The sequence below is a fragment of the Vipera berus genome, assembly GCF_964194415.1.
Source record: "Vipera berus genome assembly, chromosome: 1".
NCBI lineage: Eukaryota > Metazoa > Chordata > Lepidosauria > Squamata > Viperidae > Vipera > Vipera berus.
This window is the reverse complement of record NC_138202.1, coordinates 12,866,035-12,885,048: the sequence shown is the minus strand read 5'-3', so window position 1 is coordinate 12,885,048 and position 19,014 is coordinate 12,866,035. Positions and strand designations below refer to the sequence as shown.

Genomic DNA, 19,014 nt, shown 5'->3' with positions numbered 1-19,014 from the left:
CAAAATGGGTGTGTGAGTAGCGTGAAAGTTGCTTGCATATTGCACAAACGCAACAGTGGCAAGAGACTCACGTGTGACCTATCTCGTGAGCAATGGTGAAAGCTGTGGCCAAGCCAAGGTCTTCATTGATGCTGCAGCTCCTTTCACGTTCACACATGCCACCCACGGGGGCCAATCCTGGGAAAGGGAAAACGTTACTGTGGGGGGCAGAAGCGAAGTCTACCCACTGTGTGGCTCTAGCCCCCTTCCCAATTCAATTTTTAGGGATGTTTATGATTTCAAAATGTTCATTAATTAGCTCATCTGTTAGAGCAGGAGTGGGCAACTATGGCCCCCTTTAGGACCTGTGGACTTCACTCCCAGAATTCCTGAGCCAGCATGGCTGGCTCAGGAATTCTGGGAATTGAAGTCCATAGATCGTAAAGGGGCCATAGTTGCCTACCTCTTTGTGAAAGTCAAATTAATAGGCATCAGCTTAAAAACAATACATTTTCCGTATTATTAATTATATGAAGGCCATTATATTGCTGCCCTCCAGTCTACCTACCTGAGAGTCTGTTACAGATTTCATCTACCTCAAATTGCCACAATGGGCAATCCCACTTCACTATTTCAAACTTTTTGAGAGACTAAATGTTTTCATTCAGCCATTCTTTGCAAGCAGTGTGCGAGGATGATTGTAGCTCTACAACTGTGCTTAACTACAACTCCCAGAAGCCTTAGCCAATGCAGCCCTGCATAATTCTCCTTCTTAGCCCATGCTACTACTATGTAAACCTACTCCCAGGCCAACTGTATTCGGTAAAGAAACCAGAATTAAAAATATCAGTAAGAGGAAGACTAGGTTACTAACTAATTGGTTGCATTCACCCCAAGATGCTAAACCTTAAACCAGATAAGCAAAATATAACTGCTGTTGTGTAGCCGGTTCTTTGCAGGCAATAAGCGAGATGGAAGGTTGCAAACAGGAACATGCTCTATTTAGGCAAACAGGAACAGAACTGAAACAGAGGCTGCTGCGCAGCTACTTATATGGTTGGCCACTAGGTGGCAGCCAATAGGATTAAAGGAACCCATTCCCGCCCCAAATCATGCAATGATCTTCTTGGAGACAGCAAGTCTGGCTTAGTCAGTGACTTACACAGACACACCATTGAGCAACCTTAAGCAGCATTCAAACAGACACATGAAACAGTTCAAGTAAAAATCCCAATACATTACAACTGCCTTACCCATATAATGAGCTATGCCTTAACTAACATACACCTTCAGGTAGTCCTTGACTTATGACCAGAATGGGGTAAAGTGACTGCTGTGGTCATTAATCAAACATAGCAGTCATTAAGTAAACTGATTGTCCCATGGAAGTAAATCCCAGTTTGGGGCCAAAATCTCATTAATCATGGTCACATGACTGTGAGATGCTGCAAACAGCTGTAAATGTGGGATAGATGAGTGCCCTGAAATGCAGTCACATGACCACAGGGCTGTTCTAGCCATCTGAACTTTAGAACCAGTTGTAAGTACCTTTTTTTTGGGGGGGGTGTCCCTTGTAACTTCAAACAGTCACTAAGCATCAGGTTATAACTCAAGCACTACCTAATAGCTTAACACAATATTTTGCATCAAACAACACATTAAAAAATAGTTGAGGATTCTAATGACACACTGGATCAGGCTCTACCTATCTCTACGGGATTGGGCAGAGACAAAGGATGAAAATGATGCAATTTATATGCAGGACAACACAACTGCTGAGTTTTCATAATGACATCACGAGGCATATGTTGTTGTGTTGACCGCAGTATTTGTTATAGACCAAGGCTCTCCAAAGCTGGCAACTTTAAGAGTTGTGAACGTCAACTTCCTTAGCATGGCTCACTAAGGAATTCTGGGAGTTAAGTCCACAAGTCTTAAAGCTATCAAGTTTGGAGACCCCTGTTATAGACACTACTGCAAACCCCATTTTGGTCTAGTTACTGGGTGGTACGATCCCAGCCCAAGTAAATTTTTTCCACTTCAAAAAAAAAATCAGCATAAAAATTAGTATAGGCTATAATGATGAACATTTGATGGCACATTTTTTTTACCTACCTAAAGTTCCACAGGGTTTGTTTTTGTAAATGCAAATATCGTATCTAGAAGGAGGGGAAGAGAGAAGAAACAAAGAAAAATGCCATGTTAGATCAGATTCCATTGCACTGATTAAACTAGCTGTGGTTTCTGCACGATTACTGCCCGGAAAATAATCACCAAATGAAAACACCATAGAGTGGGTGGGGTATGTAAGGCTAAATTTTGACACCAGTCTTTGCATTTTGATCAGTGGCATGTTTACAACCATCTCCTGAATATAATGACTGAATAAAAATAAATTGGGCCCTGAAATTCACCGTTGAAAGCCAGATGGGTAACTTTGGGCCAGTCTCAGCCCAACCCACCTCACAGGGTTGTTGTTGGGAAAATAGGAGAAGGAAGGAGTATCAGGTACGTTTGCCACCTGGAGTTATTTATAAAAATAACAAAGTCGGGATATAAATGAGTCAATAAAAATAAATTGGACTGCTGGGATGGATGAAAGCAACTTGATTTCAATTGTTGGAAACCACCCAATGTCATGTTAAGAATTCTGATCAAAAGATCCATCAAATTCAACATCCCACCTTCTTCTGTGACTAATCAGAAACTTCAGGGAGAAAAACACACAGAACACGAAAGCAAGAGATTTTCCTAGCATAGGTAGTGTTAAGTCGTGGGCTCTTGGGAGCAGGAATGATGACACGAGGCTGAGTACAGAATAACTCATGCTTTTATTCTTGCTGAAACTGTACTGAAGGCTTGGGCCGCAACCAGCCACAATATATAGACTAGCCCCTAGGTGGCAGCCAATAGGGTTAAACCCACTCTTGCCGCCTGGGCTAACCAATTGCAGGACTGGAGACAGCTTGTCTGGGTTGCATGGTGTAACACCACAAGCCCAATACATAACAGGTAGTCCTCACTTTACGGCCACAATTGAGAACAGAATTTCCATTACTAAGCAAGGTGTTTGTTCAGTGAGTTGCACTTGATTTTACAAGCTTTATTCCCATAGTTGTTAAGGAAATCCCTGCAGTTGCTGTGAATCACACGGTCATTAAGTGAAAATCCCCCTCCCCCCTTGATTTTGCTTGTTGGAAGCTGGCTGGGAACATTGCAAATGGTGATCATAAGAGACCGGGGCACTGCAACCATTGTAAATGCATTCTAGTTGCCAAGTGCCCACCTTTTGATCACGTGACCACAGGCGTGCTGTGACAATTGCTATGAATGAGGACTGGTTGTAAATCATTATATTTTCCAGTGCTGTTGAAACTTTGAAAGGTTGCTAAATGAAGTTCAGGGCCTACCTGTACTTTGCTAAATGGCTTTTAGAGGCACAGGATTGAAAACTAGGTCTTGGAGTTATGCATTCCCTGGGAATTTGATAAACTTTGTGACGGCACAGTCTCAGCTCAAGGTGATGGTAAGTTGAAATTAAGACTTCCCCCCTCGGCTCAGTTAAGGCTCTCCCCCAACCTCTGAGCATCAGCAAAAAAAAAAAGATACAGGCAGTCCTCGACTTACAACCATTCGTTTAGTGACCATTTAAAGGTACAACAGCACTGAAAAAAGTGACCTAGTGCGGTTTTTCACACTTTTGACCGTTGTAGCATCTCCATGGTCACATGATCAAAATTCGGACACTTTTGATCAGTGACCATTCATAGTTGTAATGGCACTGGAAAAAAGAGACATATGATCATTTTTCACACTTACGCCCATTACAGCAACCCCATGGTCACATGTTCAAAATTTGGAGGCTTGATAACTGACTCCTATTTATGACGGTTGCAGTGTCCTGCGGGGGGGGGGGTGTCATGTCATCACCTTTTGCGACCTTCTGAAAAGCAAAGTTAATGGGGAAGCCACATTCTCTTAACAGCCATCTTACTTATTTAACAACTGCAACGATTCACTTAACAACTGTGGCAAGAAATGGGGCACAATTAGCTGAACAACTTTCGCGCTTAGCAACAGAAGTGTTGGGCTCAATTGGTCGTAAGTCGAGAACTAACTATACTGGCACAAAAGCTGCCGTCCTTATTGCTGCTTTCTCTCTAACCTCAACTGCCTCTCTTCTTAGTCATTGTCAGCCCACTGATTTTCCTCCAAAGTAATAGGGAAGAGATTTTAACAGATTTTACATATCCTGAGACTGTCGTTAGACAATGTAGGAGGAAAGGGGAAAAAGCATTTCAGCCAAGGATGACTTAAGCCCGTCTTACTCATGGGTTAGGGATAAGAGTAAGCCAATGCTATGGGGCTACCACATGTTTGTGCCTTGGTTGGAGCAAGGAGGAAAAGGCCCTGTTGAAGACCAATGATAGACAGACATGAGATGGTACGTCAGGGATACACAACAGAAGCAAGGAAACTGTGAATACATTTTCCTCCCTTGCGCTGAGCCAGACAGAGAGGGAGAAGCTGGCAGCCATGTCTTTAAAGACAGAAACGCACCCAAATAACTGTAAAAGGAGGCATACTATTCCAAAACTTGTTTGATTTTAACATTTTCACTAACTGGAAGGGTAAAGATTTGCCACCAAATTGTTCTCTTTATCTGGGGCTTTTTTGTTTTTGCCAGCATGAGATTCAGGTGAGTTTTCTCTTTGTTGCAAATTTCAAATTCATTACTTCTTATTTGATTTCACCATGTTTTTTTTAAAGTCTGCTTGAAAATATATAGGTCTTAACTATGTGCACTTCTCCAAAACAGATCTCCTGGGTAGGTCTCCTTGTACCCTGTTTTGAAAAGAAACCCATGTTACAAACATCAGAAAGGCAGATTCTACTTCAGTTCATGTAATATTTTGGGAAATTCAAATTAAGCAGGTTTCCTCTGAAAGCAACTTGGGCAGTTGCTATCCACCTGACCACTGCAATGTCATGGTTGTCAAGCATCCTTCTAATTGCCTATAAATCCTTGCAAACAACCCGGTCAGACTTAGCATCCTTAGTAGCTGTCACTCAAGATGTTGGTTCTTCCTTTTTGCCTGAAACTTCACCCCATTTGATACCGCCCACTGCTGCAAAAAAATGGCCTCCTAATTTGTGTGGCCTACAAATGGGATATGAATCTGGACAGATGGGCTAAACCTTACTTTTGTAAATTTTCTGGTGCTTCATCTCTTACTGAAGTCTGCGCCTTTTGCAAAAACCAAACCAATGAACTCTTTCACCCTTCAAAAAACCCCAAATGCCAAAACACAGCAGGATGTTATCTAGAGATGCGGAATTTATGAGACACAGAGAAGTTTTACAAAGGCGTTTGGGGTTTTGTCCAAGGTTTGGTTCTGTAAATATGCCCCAGGGACTCTGTGGGAAGGCCCACAAGCAATTGCTCAAGCAGTTGTGTTGAAAGACAAGACATTCCAAGTTAGCATACTTTTTCTTCCTTTCCTTATCTTGCACATCTAGAATGAAGGGAGGCAAAAGATATAGTTCCTCAGACAGACGTAGTTCCCCAGAGAAACAGTGGTTATCTTGCAGGATTTCAGAGCTGAGTCAGGCAGAGGAATATTCCAGCAAACAGAAGGAAAGAAATATGAAGGTTTTATTTCATGAAAGTAAACTACAGAGATGAACAGAAACTGTATTTCAACATAAGCCCGATAGATAGTCCTTGACGTATGACCACATTTGTGACCAGAACCTCTGTTACTAAGCAAGCTGGTCATTAAGTGAGTTGGGCCTGATTTTATGACCTTTTTTGCTGCGGTGAATTACTGCAGTTGTTAAGTGAATCATGCAATTGTTAAGCAAACCCAGGTTCCCTCATTAACTTGGCTTGTCTGAAACTGGCTGGAAATGTTGCAAATGGTGATCACATAACTTCAGGACGCTGCAACCTCTGTGAATACATGTTGATTGCCAAGCACCCAAATTCTGCTCATGTGACCAGGTGGTTGCTGCAACAGTCATAAGTGCAGGGACTGCACTTTTTCATCATCATCATCATCATCATCATCATCATCATCATCATCATCATCATCATGTCGAATAGTCACTAAGCAAATGGTCGTAACTCGAGGGCTGTCTGTAACAGCTTTTCATCTCCAACCCTACCTCCCCAAAATGAGAGGCTTACCTGGTGATCAAAACCGCAGTATCATGGTTCGCGATGCCGTTGTCAGGAATGGCGTTCCCATCACCGCTGAGGCTCACAATAGCCTTCTGCCACTTGCAAAAGCTGTCAAGGGACTTCCCAGCGTGATGGTTGATTTCCAGGGTAGGCTGGAGAAAACAACAGAACGATGTCATGAGGAACTAGCCTGCTCATGGATGGTTTCTGGAGACCAGTAAAGGAGAATATTTGTAGCTCAGGGTTGTCACGAGGGGTCTGGGATGCTCTCTGAGCTCGGTTGTTTTCTTGTAGACATTTCATTACCCAGTTAGATAACATCATCCGTGCTATCATCACTAGCGCTGATGATGTTACCGAGTTTGGGTAATGAAACGTCTGCAAGAAAACAACCTAGCTCAGAGATCACCACGGGCCTCTCAATTTTTGGAGAATTTTCCTTGGCATCTTGATACACTCCTATTTGTCTGTTTTGGGACATAAGATGGGGCCTTCTTTGCAACTACTTTTTGTTATTGATCTCCCTTCACGTTGACAACCTCCTCTTATATTACTGCATTGCCTCCTCATCTTTTCTCACTTTATTTGGGGTAATTTCTAGAAAGGCTTTTCTGGGGGAATAATTTCCTGCATGGGAGAGGAAATCATACGTGCCTTTTCTTCTAGGAACCTCCTCGTTCTTTATTAGGATCTCATGTCATTGCATTTCTCCAGCTTTCTCTTTTTATTTAGTTCTAGATGGTCTCGAAAATGTTCAGTGGCACGATGGGGTGAAAACATTTTTCATATATAACTAGATTGCTTTCATCCATTCTCTCCAAGAATTAGCCCTGGGATTGGTGATGATTCTTCACAGTCTATTATGATCTTCCCTTAATATTCCAAGCTCGGTGCTAGAGACGATTCTTGGGACTCCCTTGGACCATAAGGAGATCAAACCAGTCGATCCTAAAGAAAACCAACCCAGACTGTTCTTTGGAAGGACAGAGACTGAAAATGAAGCTCAAATACTTTGGCCACCAAATGAGAAGAGAGGACTCGTTGGAAAAGGCCCTGATGTTGGGAAAGATGGAAAGCAAAAGGAGAAGGGGACGGCAGAGGATGAGATGGTTAGATGGTCTCATCGATGCATTGAACATAATTTTGGGCAAACTCCAGGAGACAATGGTGGACGGGGGTGGGGTGGGGGCTGGCGTGCTATAATCCATGGGATCACGAAAACTCGGGATACAACTTAGCAACTTAACAACTAGTCTTTCATTCCTAATGCTGAAGGAATGATCTGCCTGTAGTAGAGTAATTGAATCTTACTTTGTAGTATGTCCAGTCTTTACCAAAATAGATGATGATCTATATTTAAAATAATCTATTCCTCCTTCTTCCTTTGGGAATTCCCTCCTTACCTGGTCCTCTGTCAGTAGGATAAGGCGCGTGACGAGAATGTTCACGATATTGCCCAAACTTGAGTCTTGGAAAAGTTTAGCAACCTGACCTCCAGGAAACAAGGAAACACCAGTGTTAAAAAGAAGATGGATTCAACATCACGATTGATCAGAAATGGCATCTTTTGCAGGATTGCCAGAGTACGGAGGAACTTCTCAAGCTAAAATGAGAGGCTAGAGGAATAGGGCATGTTTAAGGGAGATTTTGTGGTTAACCATGTCTCACTTCCGCCAATCTGCCAGGATGTTTTCTGCCCGGGTGAACACAGGTGCAGCACAGCTCCACAACACAGTCCTTTCAGCAATTCCAAGAAGGCTCCACACCCATTTGAGCTACTCAGATGACCCTGAGGACATAGACCAACCCCCATGTGGCCTCAACAACTCTCTAAGGGAATGCAAATGACCACCTGCCTGCAAGGAATATAAATCCTCCCATTCCCCACCATCCAGTCAGAGCTGAAGAAGCTTCTTGGATGTGAAGTGAAACATCTTCAAAGAAAAACAAGAAAGTCCATTTGCCTCTTGAAAAAGCAGCTTTGGGACAACCGTGACCTGGGTGACTGAGAATCCAGATTAGTCAGCTATGGAGGCCACTATATCACAAAAATGGGAGCAGAAAATTATGGTAATACAGGGGGTCCTCTACTTACAGTCATTCATTTAGTGACCGTTCAAAGTTGCAACAGCACTAAAAAAAGGGACTTATGAAGGTTTTTCACACTTAGGACCATTGCAGCATCCCCTGGTCATGTGATCAAAATTCAGATGCTTGGCAACTGGCTCATATTTATGACAGTTGCAATGTCCCGGGGTCATCTTTTGCAACCTTCTTACAACAAAGTCAATGGGGAAGCCAGATTCACTTAATGACTGTGTTACTAACTTAACAACTGAAGTAATTCACTTATGTAACAACTATGGCAAGAAAGGTCATACAATGGGGCAAGATTCACTTAACAAGTGTCTTGCTTTGCAGCAGAAATTTTGGGCTCAATTGTCATAATTCGAGGACTATGTGTAGTGTACGATGGTAAGGTATGTGCGAACGACTTTGGGAGACAAATCTGCATCTAAAGTGTGGCTCTTCCTCCTGTCTCCGAAGGATCTTCCCACATAGCATCAGATAGTGGGGTAAAGGTCTTGGTTATAATACTTACAATATTCATGATAGCCAGGATGTATTCCTCTATGTCTCGCCGGCCATGGTAGCCCACCATCATCTTATCAGCCACCACAAGAGTCTCCACATAACGCTCAGTGCTGACTGACCTCTTCAGAGGCAGTTGCCCCCTTTGAGAAAAGTTGCCCAGGGTCTTCAAAGGGGAGGGTTTCAGTGTCCGCAACCACCAGGGTCTACCTTTCCATGGCTTCTCATCTGCAGGGAAATGACGATAAAGTTTTTAGCATTTTCTCTTCTCCCTCTCCCCTCGGACCCCCCAGTACTTCACAAAGCGAAACCAACTGACTTCTTACACCTAGAATTGCTTCCAACCACACATTTAGCAAATTCAACGATAAACCATCAGGGTGCTTGGTTTTAGCTTAATGCCAAAGGAATCCTGCAAAAGGAACCACCTCTTTCCTCTCAGCATAACTACCAGGGATCCATTAAATCAGGGCTTTTCAACCAGTGGTACATTGGCACCTGGCAGGTGGTACGCGACCATCCTAGAAAAGTGGTAGTGGGGGAGGGGAATGAGCTGAACTGGTGGCAGCACCGCACAAGCCTGAGTGAGAGACGGCTGGAGCTGCAGGGCTGTCAGGGCTCAGCGGAAGTGTCAGGATCAGCCCCCGGCTCCAGTTGGAGCTCGGCGCTGATTCTGGTGCTTCTGAGCCCAGAAGAAGCGCTGATCAGCTGGAATGTTACAGCATCTCCAGGGTCTTGTGATTTACATTCAGATGCTTGGCAACTGATTCATATTTATGACGATCACAGTGTCCCAGGGTCATGTGAAGTGACTAAAACCTGCTGCAACCACCCAGCAGAGGGGGGGAATAAAAACTCAACGCCCCCCACCCCATCTCCGCTGCCAATACTCAACAGAAATGCTCACAATGAAAACCTCGGATAGGAGGAAGAGCCCTGCCGGGTGGGCAGGCAGGTGTCTTCCTCGGCTGTGGCTTGGGGGGCACTTTTTTCAGTGCCGTTGTAACTTCGAACAGTCACTAAGCGAACTGTTGTAAGTCAAGGACTACCTGTACTTCATCACTTTTTTCCTTTTTTTTTGTTTGGTCATCAAGTTTTTGACACCATGCTAGGCGACTGGTGGTACTTTAGGATATGTTGCCATATCCTAAAAGTGGTACAATGGGTGAAAAGGTTGAAAAGCCCTGCATGAAAGTATGGTTGAAATTATTGGATGGGTCAATATCATTCGATAAAGGAAATTAAAGCAATCGGATAAAATGGAATTCAAAGGTTTTTTTAAAAAAAAAACACAATATTTTTTAAAGTTTCTCCAGACACTTTGCTAATAAGGAAAGGAAAGGAAAGGAAAGGAAAGGAAAGGAAAGGAAAGGAAAGGAAAGGAAAGGAAAGGAAAGGAAAGGAAAGGAAAGGAAAGGAAAGGAAAGGAAAGGAAAGGAAAGGAAAGGAAAGGGGAAGGGGAAGGGGAAGGGGAAGGGGAAGGTCTTGCAAGGAAACAGCTGTGGGTAACCTGGGGAAGAAAGTCTCATGCATCCAGCAGCTGCCTTGTGAAGAGACAGGGCAGAAATGTCTGTTCAGTAGTGGGGGCAAGAAGGTCAGTTAGGTCAGTTAGGGCAGCAAGGACTGTGAAATGCAGGGGGCCAAAAGAGCATAGATGGGCAGGGAAGCAGGTGGGTGGCTGTTGAAAGACCCCTGCGGTCATAATTGTGGGCAGGCTGCCAAGCAACCAAACCATGATCACATGATCGTGGGGGCATTGCAATGGCCATAACCTCATAGACTGGCCGTTAAGTCCCTTTCTTCAGTGCTGCCGTAATGGTCGCTGAACGAATGGTCATAAGTTGAGGACTACCTGTAATAGGCAGGAGTAGAGAGCTTCAAAAATGCATTCTGCCCTCAGGCCTCTCCAAAACTTAAGTGCTGGGCATTTCCAAGATATTAGTGTCTGAGAAAGCTGACCAGTGACACCTGTGGTCGTTTTATTTACCTAGAAATTCATGTATTGTCCAGAGTCCCTCTATAAAGTTTCCAAACCTGATAAGTATATAATAAATAAAAGGTACGTATAGCTATCGCTAAGAAGTTGTTACTGTAAATAATGAGGAATGGAATGATTAAATCTGGGGATAATGTACGTCACAAAAACTAAATGCTCCTTTCTCCAGATGCCACTAGAAGCCGAGTGGTTTGCTCTTAACCTTCAAAATCAGACTTCCTCAGGCCTATCTGGATTAGACATTATTATTTCAGAAACAGGCACACACGTTGGCTTTTGCATGAAACATCAACAGTCACACCACACGAATATGGAATGGGAGGGAGGCAAGGCGGTGTTTGATGGTAAGGACCTGAATGCGAAGCGCCCACTTCTTGTTCCAAGATTACATTTGTCCAGTAGTTCTTGTTTTCCAAGAAACAAATTGGAAACAGATTTCCCCCCTTTTTCAGCCGGGGAGTATAGCGCAGTATCAATACACAAAGGGTAAGCTTGGCAGCTTTAATGTGAAAAAAATGTCAGACATCCAAGGTCAGCTGGCTTGCTTTCCACTTCTCCTTCCGGAAACTGGGAATCTAATCCCATGAATTCCAGCATCACAATTTAGAGGTGGCATGTGTCTCTTTCCCTTCTCCCTGGCCACATTTCAAGTCCACAACTACATCCTTGTATCAAATGTCTGCTGGAGTAAAGCATTTTTAAACTAGCTGGATGGCTTTTAAAGTTCCTGCCTTAACGTGATTGACATTTGTGGTGTCTCCTACATTTAATCTAATCCAGTCTATTAACTGCCCTGAATTTAATGCAAATAATAATAATAAAAAAAAGTGTGGCTTTGTTTTTGCCAGTAGGAACTTCGCTAACAGTCTTACATGTTGATAATAACCTTCTGTTGCCCCCAGCCCCTCTCACTTTGCGTAATTTTTGTGTGTTTTGTTAATCACAGGAAGGGTAGAAAATATAAGAATGTTCCAAGAACTTCCCCCCTCCCTTAAGTCTTATTTCTCTCTCTATATATATAAAACGTCAGATAATAAGCATCCAAATGTCCTTTAAAGGACATTTTTTTAAAAAAAATGAGGGCTAGAAACTTGAATATAAAAATATAGTAGAAAATCACAATAAGACGTTTCTTCAACAAACACAGTCAAACAGAGCTCCTACCTAACACACCACAAGCTGTATCCATATGTGGGTGCTGGAGGGACGATCGTTTGTAGATCACGTGGGGGCTTCCTTCTCGTCCTTGTTCCCCACTGATATTGACCCCAAGTGTCAGGGGTTCAATAAAATATTCATCATCTTCTGCAATTATCACACCATGCTGGAATCAAGAGAGGAAATTGCCCGTTTGCATTCAGTAAAAAGAACACAGCTAATATCGATGGAGATTCCCAGTTATCCAGTTCCTGGTTGTCCCAAAAGTACTTTTTCAAGAGGCAACTGGATTTTCTTTGTTGTTTTTTTCCTTGAAGACATTTTGCTTCTCATCCATGAAGCTTCTTCAGTTCTGACTGAAGAACTGGCTCTTAGTCAGAACTGAAGAAGCTTCTTGGATGAGAAGCGAAACGTCTTCAAGAAATTCAGTCTGATGTCTCTGTTCTCCCACTTTATTTAAATGGGGTGATTACCAGATGCAGACTTGGTTATTTTTTTAGATCAACGTCTTGCCTATTCTTCAGGTGCTCAAGGCAGGATACGTATCTATGTAGAACTCCTTTAGCTTATTTCCCCCACAACAACACCCCTTTGAAATAGGTTGGAGAGAGAAGTGACTGTCCAGGATCACCAAATAAGCTTCCACAGCAGATAGGGGATTTGAACCACCCAGTGCCAGTCCCACACCCAGTTCCCAGGGTAGGAAACTGACAGGATAGCAAAAATCTACAGAGAGAAAAGGGTCGTGGATTATATACCAGACATATTGGCAAAGAATTAGTTCATTGAGATCTTACAACTTAGATGGCTTTCTCAACTGCAGCCTGATTTCGGGGGAGGGGGTGGATATTATAAGAAAAGCATCTGGAAAGGCTTAAAGGCCTGAATAGGGACATAAGTAAGATTCCATTTTTTAAAAATACCATTCTACATTAACCACACATTTTTAAAAAGGGTTAGTTCAAAGTACCACTTTCTTCCCAGTTAAAAAAAGCCAGTTTCATTAGCGATTACAGAATCAAACTAGAAACCAGGAGACAGTGAGTTCTAGTCCTGCCTTAGGCATGAAAAGCTGACTGGACGATTTTGGTCCAATCTCTCTCTCTCAGTCCAACCCACTTCACAGGGTTGTTGTTGTGGGGAAAATAGGAGGAGAAAGGAGTATTATGTATGTACGAGTTACTTGTAAAGGCGGGATAAAAATCTAGTACATAAATAAAATAAAAAAGCAACTGAGGTAGAGGATAATGTGTTTTTCTCATGGGCAAGTATGAGTAAATTCTTTCTTCTCACATAAACAGCTACAAACAATTTGCAACCCTGGTGGTATGACAAGATTAAAGCAAACAAAGTATATAAAATTAAAATAAGATTAAAGAAACAAACAATGAGCATCCTGAGCACCTATGGCAGGGGTAGGCAACTTTGGCTCTTTTATGACTCGTGGACTTCAACTCCCAGAATTCCTAAGCCACCATGGCTCAGCTTGGAAACCTCTCCCTTTCCTCCTCAGCATGGCTGGCTCAGGAATTCTGGGAGTTGAAGTCCACGAGTCACAAAAGAGCCAAGGTTGCCTAGCCCTGACCTACGGAATTACAGAACCTAACTAAAAGATGAATGCACTTGGAATAAATCTGTATCCCATATCAGGCTATGGGACCGGGTACAGTAATTTGAGGGAGCACCTTGCCCTGATTTCATCCACCTGTCCCACCAGATCCAACAGTCTGAGCAGGGTCTGGGACAACTCACCTCAGCCAACTCTCCGTAGCCAATTCACCTTGGCCAACGTGCCGTGGGACAATTCAATGCTGCATTAATAATTTCATTCCATTGCTTTTATTATTAGTGATCACATTTTCATCGAAATTATTGTAACTTTTGCATCTCTGGATTGGCTTTCTTTATTTTATTACTATTGACCACAGTTCTGTCAAAATTAATTTAACTTGTTGAACTGTCCCGAAGTGAATTATCCTGCGGTGAGTTGGCCGTGGCGAATTGTTCCTATGCGGAGTGGGCATGCTATGGGTTCTCTTGTCCAAGGAGCTCCTTCTGGCAGGCCCTAGGTGGCAGGCCTTTTCTGTTGTGGAATCCTCTCCCCTCCCAAGTGAGGATGGCCTCTTTGCTTCTGAGTTGGCGAAGGTCCCTCAAGACCTGGTTATGACAGCAGGCCTGGGAACCCCAGGGGGTGGGTGACCAAGTTTACTACTAGCATCCCTTCATCGATTATTTCTATTTTAGCTGAAAAACAGAACCAGAATTTCCACTGCTAAACAAGGACGTTATGAAGCAAGTCGCACCTGACTTCAGAACCTTTTTTTGCCTTGGTTGTTAAGCAAACCACTGCAGTTGTTAAGCAAGTCTGGCTTTCTTCATCGACTTTGCTGCTTGAAAGCCAGCTGGGAAGGTCGCAGATGGCAACCACGTGACCCCAATGCAAATACATGCTGGTTGTCAAACGCCCAAATTTTGATCAGGTGACCGTGGAGGTTGCTGTAACTATTGTAAGTAGGAGGATTGGGCGCAAGTCACTTTTTCAGGGCCACTGTAACTTTGAACAGTCGCTAAAACGAATGGACGTAAGTCAAGGACGGCCTGTATCGTCAAGAGCTCTTATAACAATCTGAGGATCCAGAATTGTTGGGGGCAATATGCTGACTCTGTAAATAACTTAGAGGAGGCTGTAAAAGCACTGTGAAGCAGTATATAAGTCTAAGTGCTATTGCTATATCAAAGGCTCTTCTTATACATTCCTCGTCTCTTAGAAATTTCCATAGCTTCGGCTTAACTTGAGATAATTGCAGAAAAACAAAAAACTGCAACAACAAAGTATAAGAGAATAGCAGGGGTGTTATTTCCCCCCTCAAAAAGCAGTTCTTGAGAAATTTAGCAAATTTAAATAGCGGCCACTCTTTTCAAACCCCCAGCTTCTGCCAACCTCACCACAACAAACCCTGAATCGCTCTTGTGTGCCTGCAGCTAAGCGTTCAACTTCAGCCGCCCTGCGAGGGGGTGTGATGGGCCAGCAGTGGTTTCTCGCTTCCTATGAAAGCCTTGTAGCTCTTGGCCGGGGGCCACCATTCCAAACACAAGCGAGGTGGTATGAGGATAGTTTGGCGGGAAGTTGCCAGAAACTCAAGGATCAGTCGAAGGCAGCTGAGAAGGGGGGGGGGAGAAAACTCTTGGCGTGGAGTGCAGCAGTTGGGGCATGTGTGTTTGTGGTCCGGTAGGGATGGGGTGTGGGGTGTGTGTGGAAATGTAAAGAACAGAGGCTCCGAGGGACGCTTATAAAATTCTCTTCAAATTACCTGGCCTCATTTCCGAAATGGAACCACTGCATTAGGAATTTAAACAAATGGGTGGGATTTGGCAATCAAGTGCATTTTAGCTAAACATGAGAAGAAACTTCCTAATGGTAGAAGTTGTTTGGCAACGAAGCAGTTTGAGCAATGTTAAAACGAGGACTCGGCAGGCATTGGCTCTGATGGTGCAGCAACTGAGCAGCCTGAAGTCTAGGAGGGAGGAGAGGTCACTGTTGTTACCAGATCTAGGGTGGCAAAAATAGGGATTGCGTCCAGAGGGCAGCAAAGAAATGGAGAAAACTAACTCTTTGCTGTCATCTTTTAATGAAAAGGACGAGGAGTGACATGATAGCAGTGTTCTAGTGTCTCAGGGACGCGGTGGCTCAGTGGGTTAGGACGCTGAGCTTGTCGATCAGAAGGTCGGCAGTTTGGCGGGTCGAATCCCGAGTGCCGCGTAGCAGAGTGAGCGCCTGTTACTCGTCCCAGCTTCTGCCAACCTAGCAGTTCGAAAGCACGTCAAAATGCAAGTAGAAAAATAGGGACCACTACGGTGGGAAGGTAACAGCGTTCCGTGCGCCTTTGGCGTCTAGTCATGCCAGCCACATGACCACGGAGACGTCCTCGGACAAGCGCTGGCTCTTCGGCTTTGAAACGGAGATGAACACCGGCCCCTAGAGTCGGAAACGACTAGCACGCATGTGCGGGGGAACCTTTACCTTTACCTTTAGTGTCTCAGGGGCTGCCACAAAGAAGAGGGAGTCAAGCTATTCTCCAAAGCGCCTGAAGGCAGGACAAGAAGCAACGGATGGAAACTAAGCAAGGAGAGAAGCAACCTAGAACTAAGGAGAAACTTCCCGACAGTTAGAACAATTAACCAGTGGAACAGCCTGCCTCCAGAAGTTGTGAATGCTCCAACACTAGTGGTGGGATTCAAATATGTGAACAACTGGTTCTCTATTGGATGCTGTTTCCGGAAGTCCATTCTGGGCCTGGGCAACAAAAAAGTAACTACCGGTTCTACTGAACTGGTGCGAACTGGCTATCCAACACTGGAAGTTTTTAAGAAGAGATTGGACAACCATTTGTCTGAAATGGTATAGTTTCCTGCCTGAGCAGGGGCTGGACTAAATGACCTCCAAGGTCCCTTCCAACCCTGTTATTCTGCCATCTGGTGATCAGCTGGATTTTTGCAGAAGGAATCTGGTGGTTTTATCTTTGACCCTTTTCTTCTGGCAAAGGTTTTGCCTTCCCAGCTGCTATTTCTTGCCCTACTTGTGGTTCTTGGGGTTTGCAAATAGCCATCACAATTGCAGGTTGCTTGTAGATGTTTTGGGGAGAAGAAAGAATTTAATCACACACACACACACACACACCCTCCCCATAGGCAAATCACGTTTTTACAGGTAGCCCTTGACTTATGCCCCCAAAGCAAGACAGTTAAGTGAGTTTTGCCCCACTTTACAACCTTTCTTGCAACAGTTGTTAAGTGAATAGATGCTGGTTATCGAGTACCTAAACTTTGATCGCATGCACATGGGGATGTTGTGACGGTTGTTCAATGTGAGGATTGGTTGTAAGTCACTTTATTCAGTGCTGTTGTAACTAAGAACAATTGCTCAGTGAATCAATGCAAGTCAAGGACTACCTGTAAGGTTATGTTTGTAATGAACTACAATTTCTTCCATTTGATCAGACCCAGCTGCTTTGAAGGGATTCAGCATGTCTTTTGCGGCCTGGCAAAAATGTTACACAAAAGGACCAGCGAGTTGTTGTTTTGTTAATCCCACCAGAGTTAGGAAGAAAACAAGACACTTACCAGACCGTTACAATTACTGATAGCAACTTTTGAGTTCAGATACTCATCTTGTAAATGACCGGCATAGTGGCAGTCTTCATGGAACTCATGTTGATAGTCTACTCCACCTCTTTTCCAATACTCCACTCGAAAGCGCCTTGCCAACAAGTTAGTATGCAATGTCAAGTTGAGGAGGAACTGGGTCCGGTGGGCAGAGACCTTGTAGAACACATGCTGTTCAGGCATGTCATAGGAGGGGTGACCTGCACTCCGGCGGGACCTCCATTTCCGATGGCTTTTTATGTCAAAACTGAGGAAGTCACCATTCTGATCCACCTGGATGGGGAAGGCTATCTCGTAGTGGTTGAGGTTGGAGAGAAATTCTTCTGTGAAGGCAGAAGAGGACATGCAAGAGTAACTAAGGAGGGTGGTCTTTAAATCAGGGTTTTTAACCTTTTAGTGCCTTGGACCCTTTTGAGAGTTTGATAAGAGCTATGTATCTGATCTCAGAAAAAATGTGTTTAGATGTGTAAAATAAAAAAAAATACAGTAGTTATACATTGGATTTCAGAGAAAACTAGTTATACAGGCAGTCCTTGGCTTATGACAATTGAGCCCATGTTTCTGTTGCTAGGCGGAACAGTTGTTAAGTGAATTTTGCCCCATCTTTCGACCCATCTTGCCACAGCTGTTAAGTGAATCACTGCAGCTATTAAGTTAGTAACATGGTTGTTAAGTGCATCTGGCTTCCCCGTTGACTTCGCTTGTCCGAAGGTCACAAAAGGTGATCACATGACCCTGGGACAGTGCAACCATCATGAATACGTGCCAGTTGCCAAATGTCTGAATTTTGATCACACGGCCATGGGGATGCTGCAATGTTCATAAGCGTGAGAAATGATCACAAGCCACTTTTTCCAGTATCGTTGTAACTTTGAACAGTCACTAAATGAACTGTTGTAAGTCAAGGTGTATCTGTACTCAAGTTTGAATTATGGTGGTGGTATAAATTATTGTGTATACCATGGACAGCCAGAGCAACTAACAGAGAGGTGCTGAATTATATAAAGCCAGTCACTTCACTAGAAGCCAAAGTCACAAAACTACATCTGATTTACTTGGGTCATGTTACGCATGCAAATTCATTGGAGAAGTCAGTGGTGTTAGGAATGGCTAATGCAGGGGTCAGCAACCTGAAACAGTGAAAGAGCCACTCAGAACCGGTTCCCTCACAAAAGGAAAAACTGGAGCCACAAAAAAATGTGTGCGCATGCACATACATACGCGCATGTGCAGAACAGGGTTTGACTGAAGAGTGGAGCCAAGGCGAGATATGCACCTACCCTGCATATTTGAATTGATTGGTTGAACTTTTTTAGTCCCACTTTTTTTTTTTTGGACTGCACATGGCAGAGGACTGGGAGCTGAAAGAGCCGCATGCGGCTCCGGAGGGGCAAGCAAAGAATATGCCGGCTTGATAACATCAAAACTGATACAAAGATCAACATCCAGCAACTGAAACATGCTATGGTTGACAGGGTAGCATGGAGACCACTTGCCTATAACGTCGCCAAGAGTCGGACACGACTGAACAGTTATAAGAACAACTCAACTTTATTTTTCAGAAAGATTTTAAAATAACAAATAGATAATATAGGAATATATATGCTTCTTTATTAATCCAAGAGCTCAATAACAAGGCAATAAATAAATTTAAAAGATGGACAAGTTAGTGAAAATAAAGTAATTTTTTTCCCATCCCAGTTTTTTTGACTGTTTGTGTGCATAGAAGCATAACAGTATTTTATTTTTTATCAGACATTTGGTGATAGTGTTCTGTTAATAAAGATGTGTACCTTGATTAAGGGAAAGGTTAAAATGATCTGATAGATTGCACAGTATTTCTCCTTTTCTGCCCTATCGCTCCGGATAATTCCTTTGGAACGCTCACCTACCTGTCCTATTGTAGGATTTATTTTCACAGAATAATGGCGAAACATTGCAC

General features: G+C 43.5%; 1 protein-coding gene across 1 annotated transcript in view; it reads right to left on the bottom strand.

Moving 5' to 3' along the window:
• ADAMTS10 (ADAM metallopeptidase with thrombospondin type 1 motif 10) overlaps positions 1-19,014 on the bottom strand; it is a 69,816-nt gene that overhangs the window by 43,906 nt on the left and 6,896 nt on the right. The window contains exons 3-9 of the mRNA XM_081314438.1: positions 17,031-17,395; positions 11,916-12,075; positions 8,766-8,983; positions 7,567-7,650; positions 6,170-6,315; positions 2,095-2,138; positions 72-177 (exon numbers count right to left, since the gene is read on the bottom strand). Of these exons, the coding sequence (XP_081170564.1) occupies positions 72-177; positions 2,095-2,138; positions 6,170-6,315; positions 7,567-7,650; positions 8,766-8,983; positions 11,916-12,075; positions 17,031-17,395 (1,123 nt within the window). The remainder of the gene's footprint in view (positions 1-71; positions 178-2,094; positions 2,139-6,169; positions 6,316-7,566; positions 7,651-8,765; positions 8,984-11,915; positions 12,076-17,030; positions 17,396-19,014) is intronic.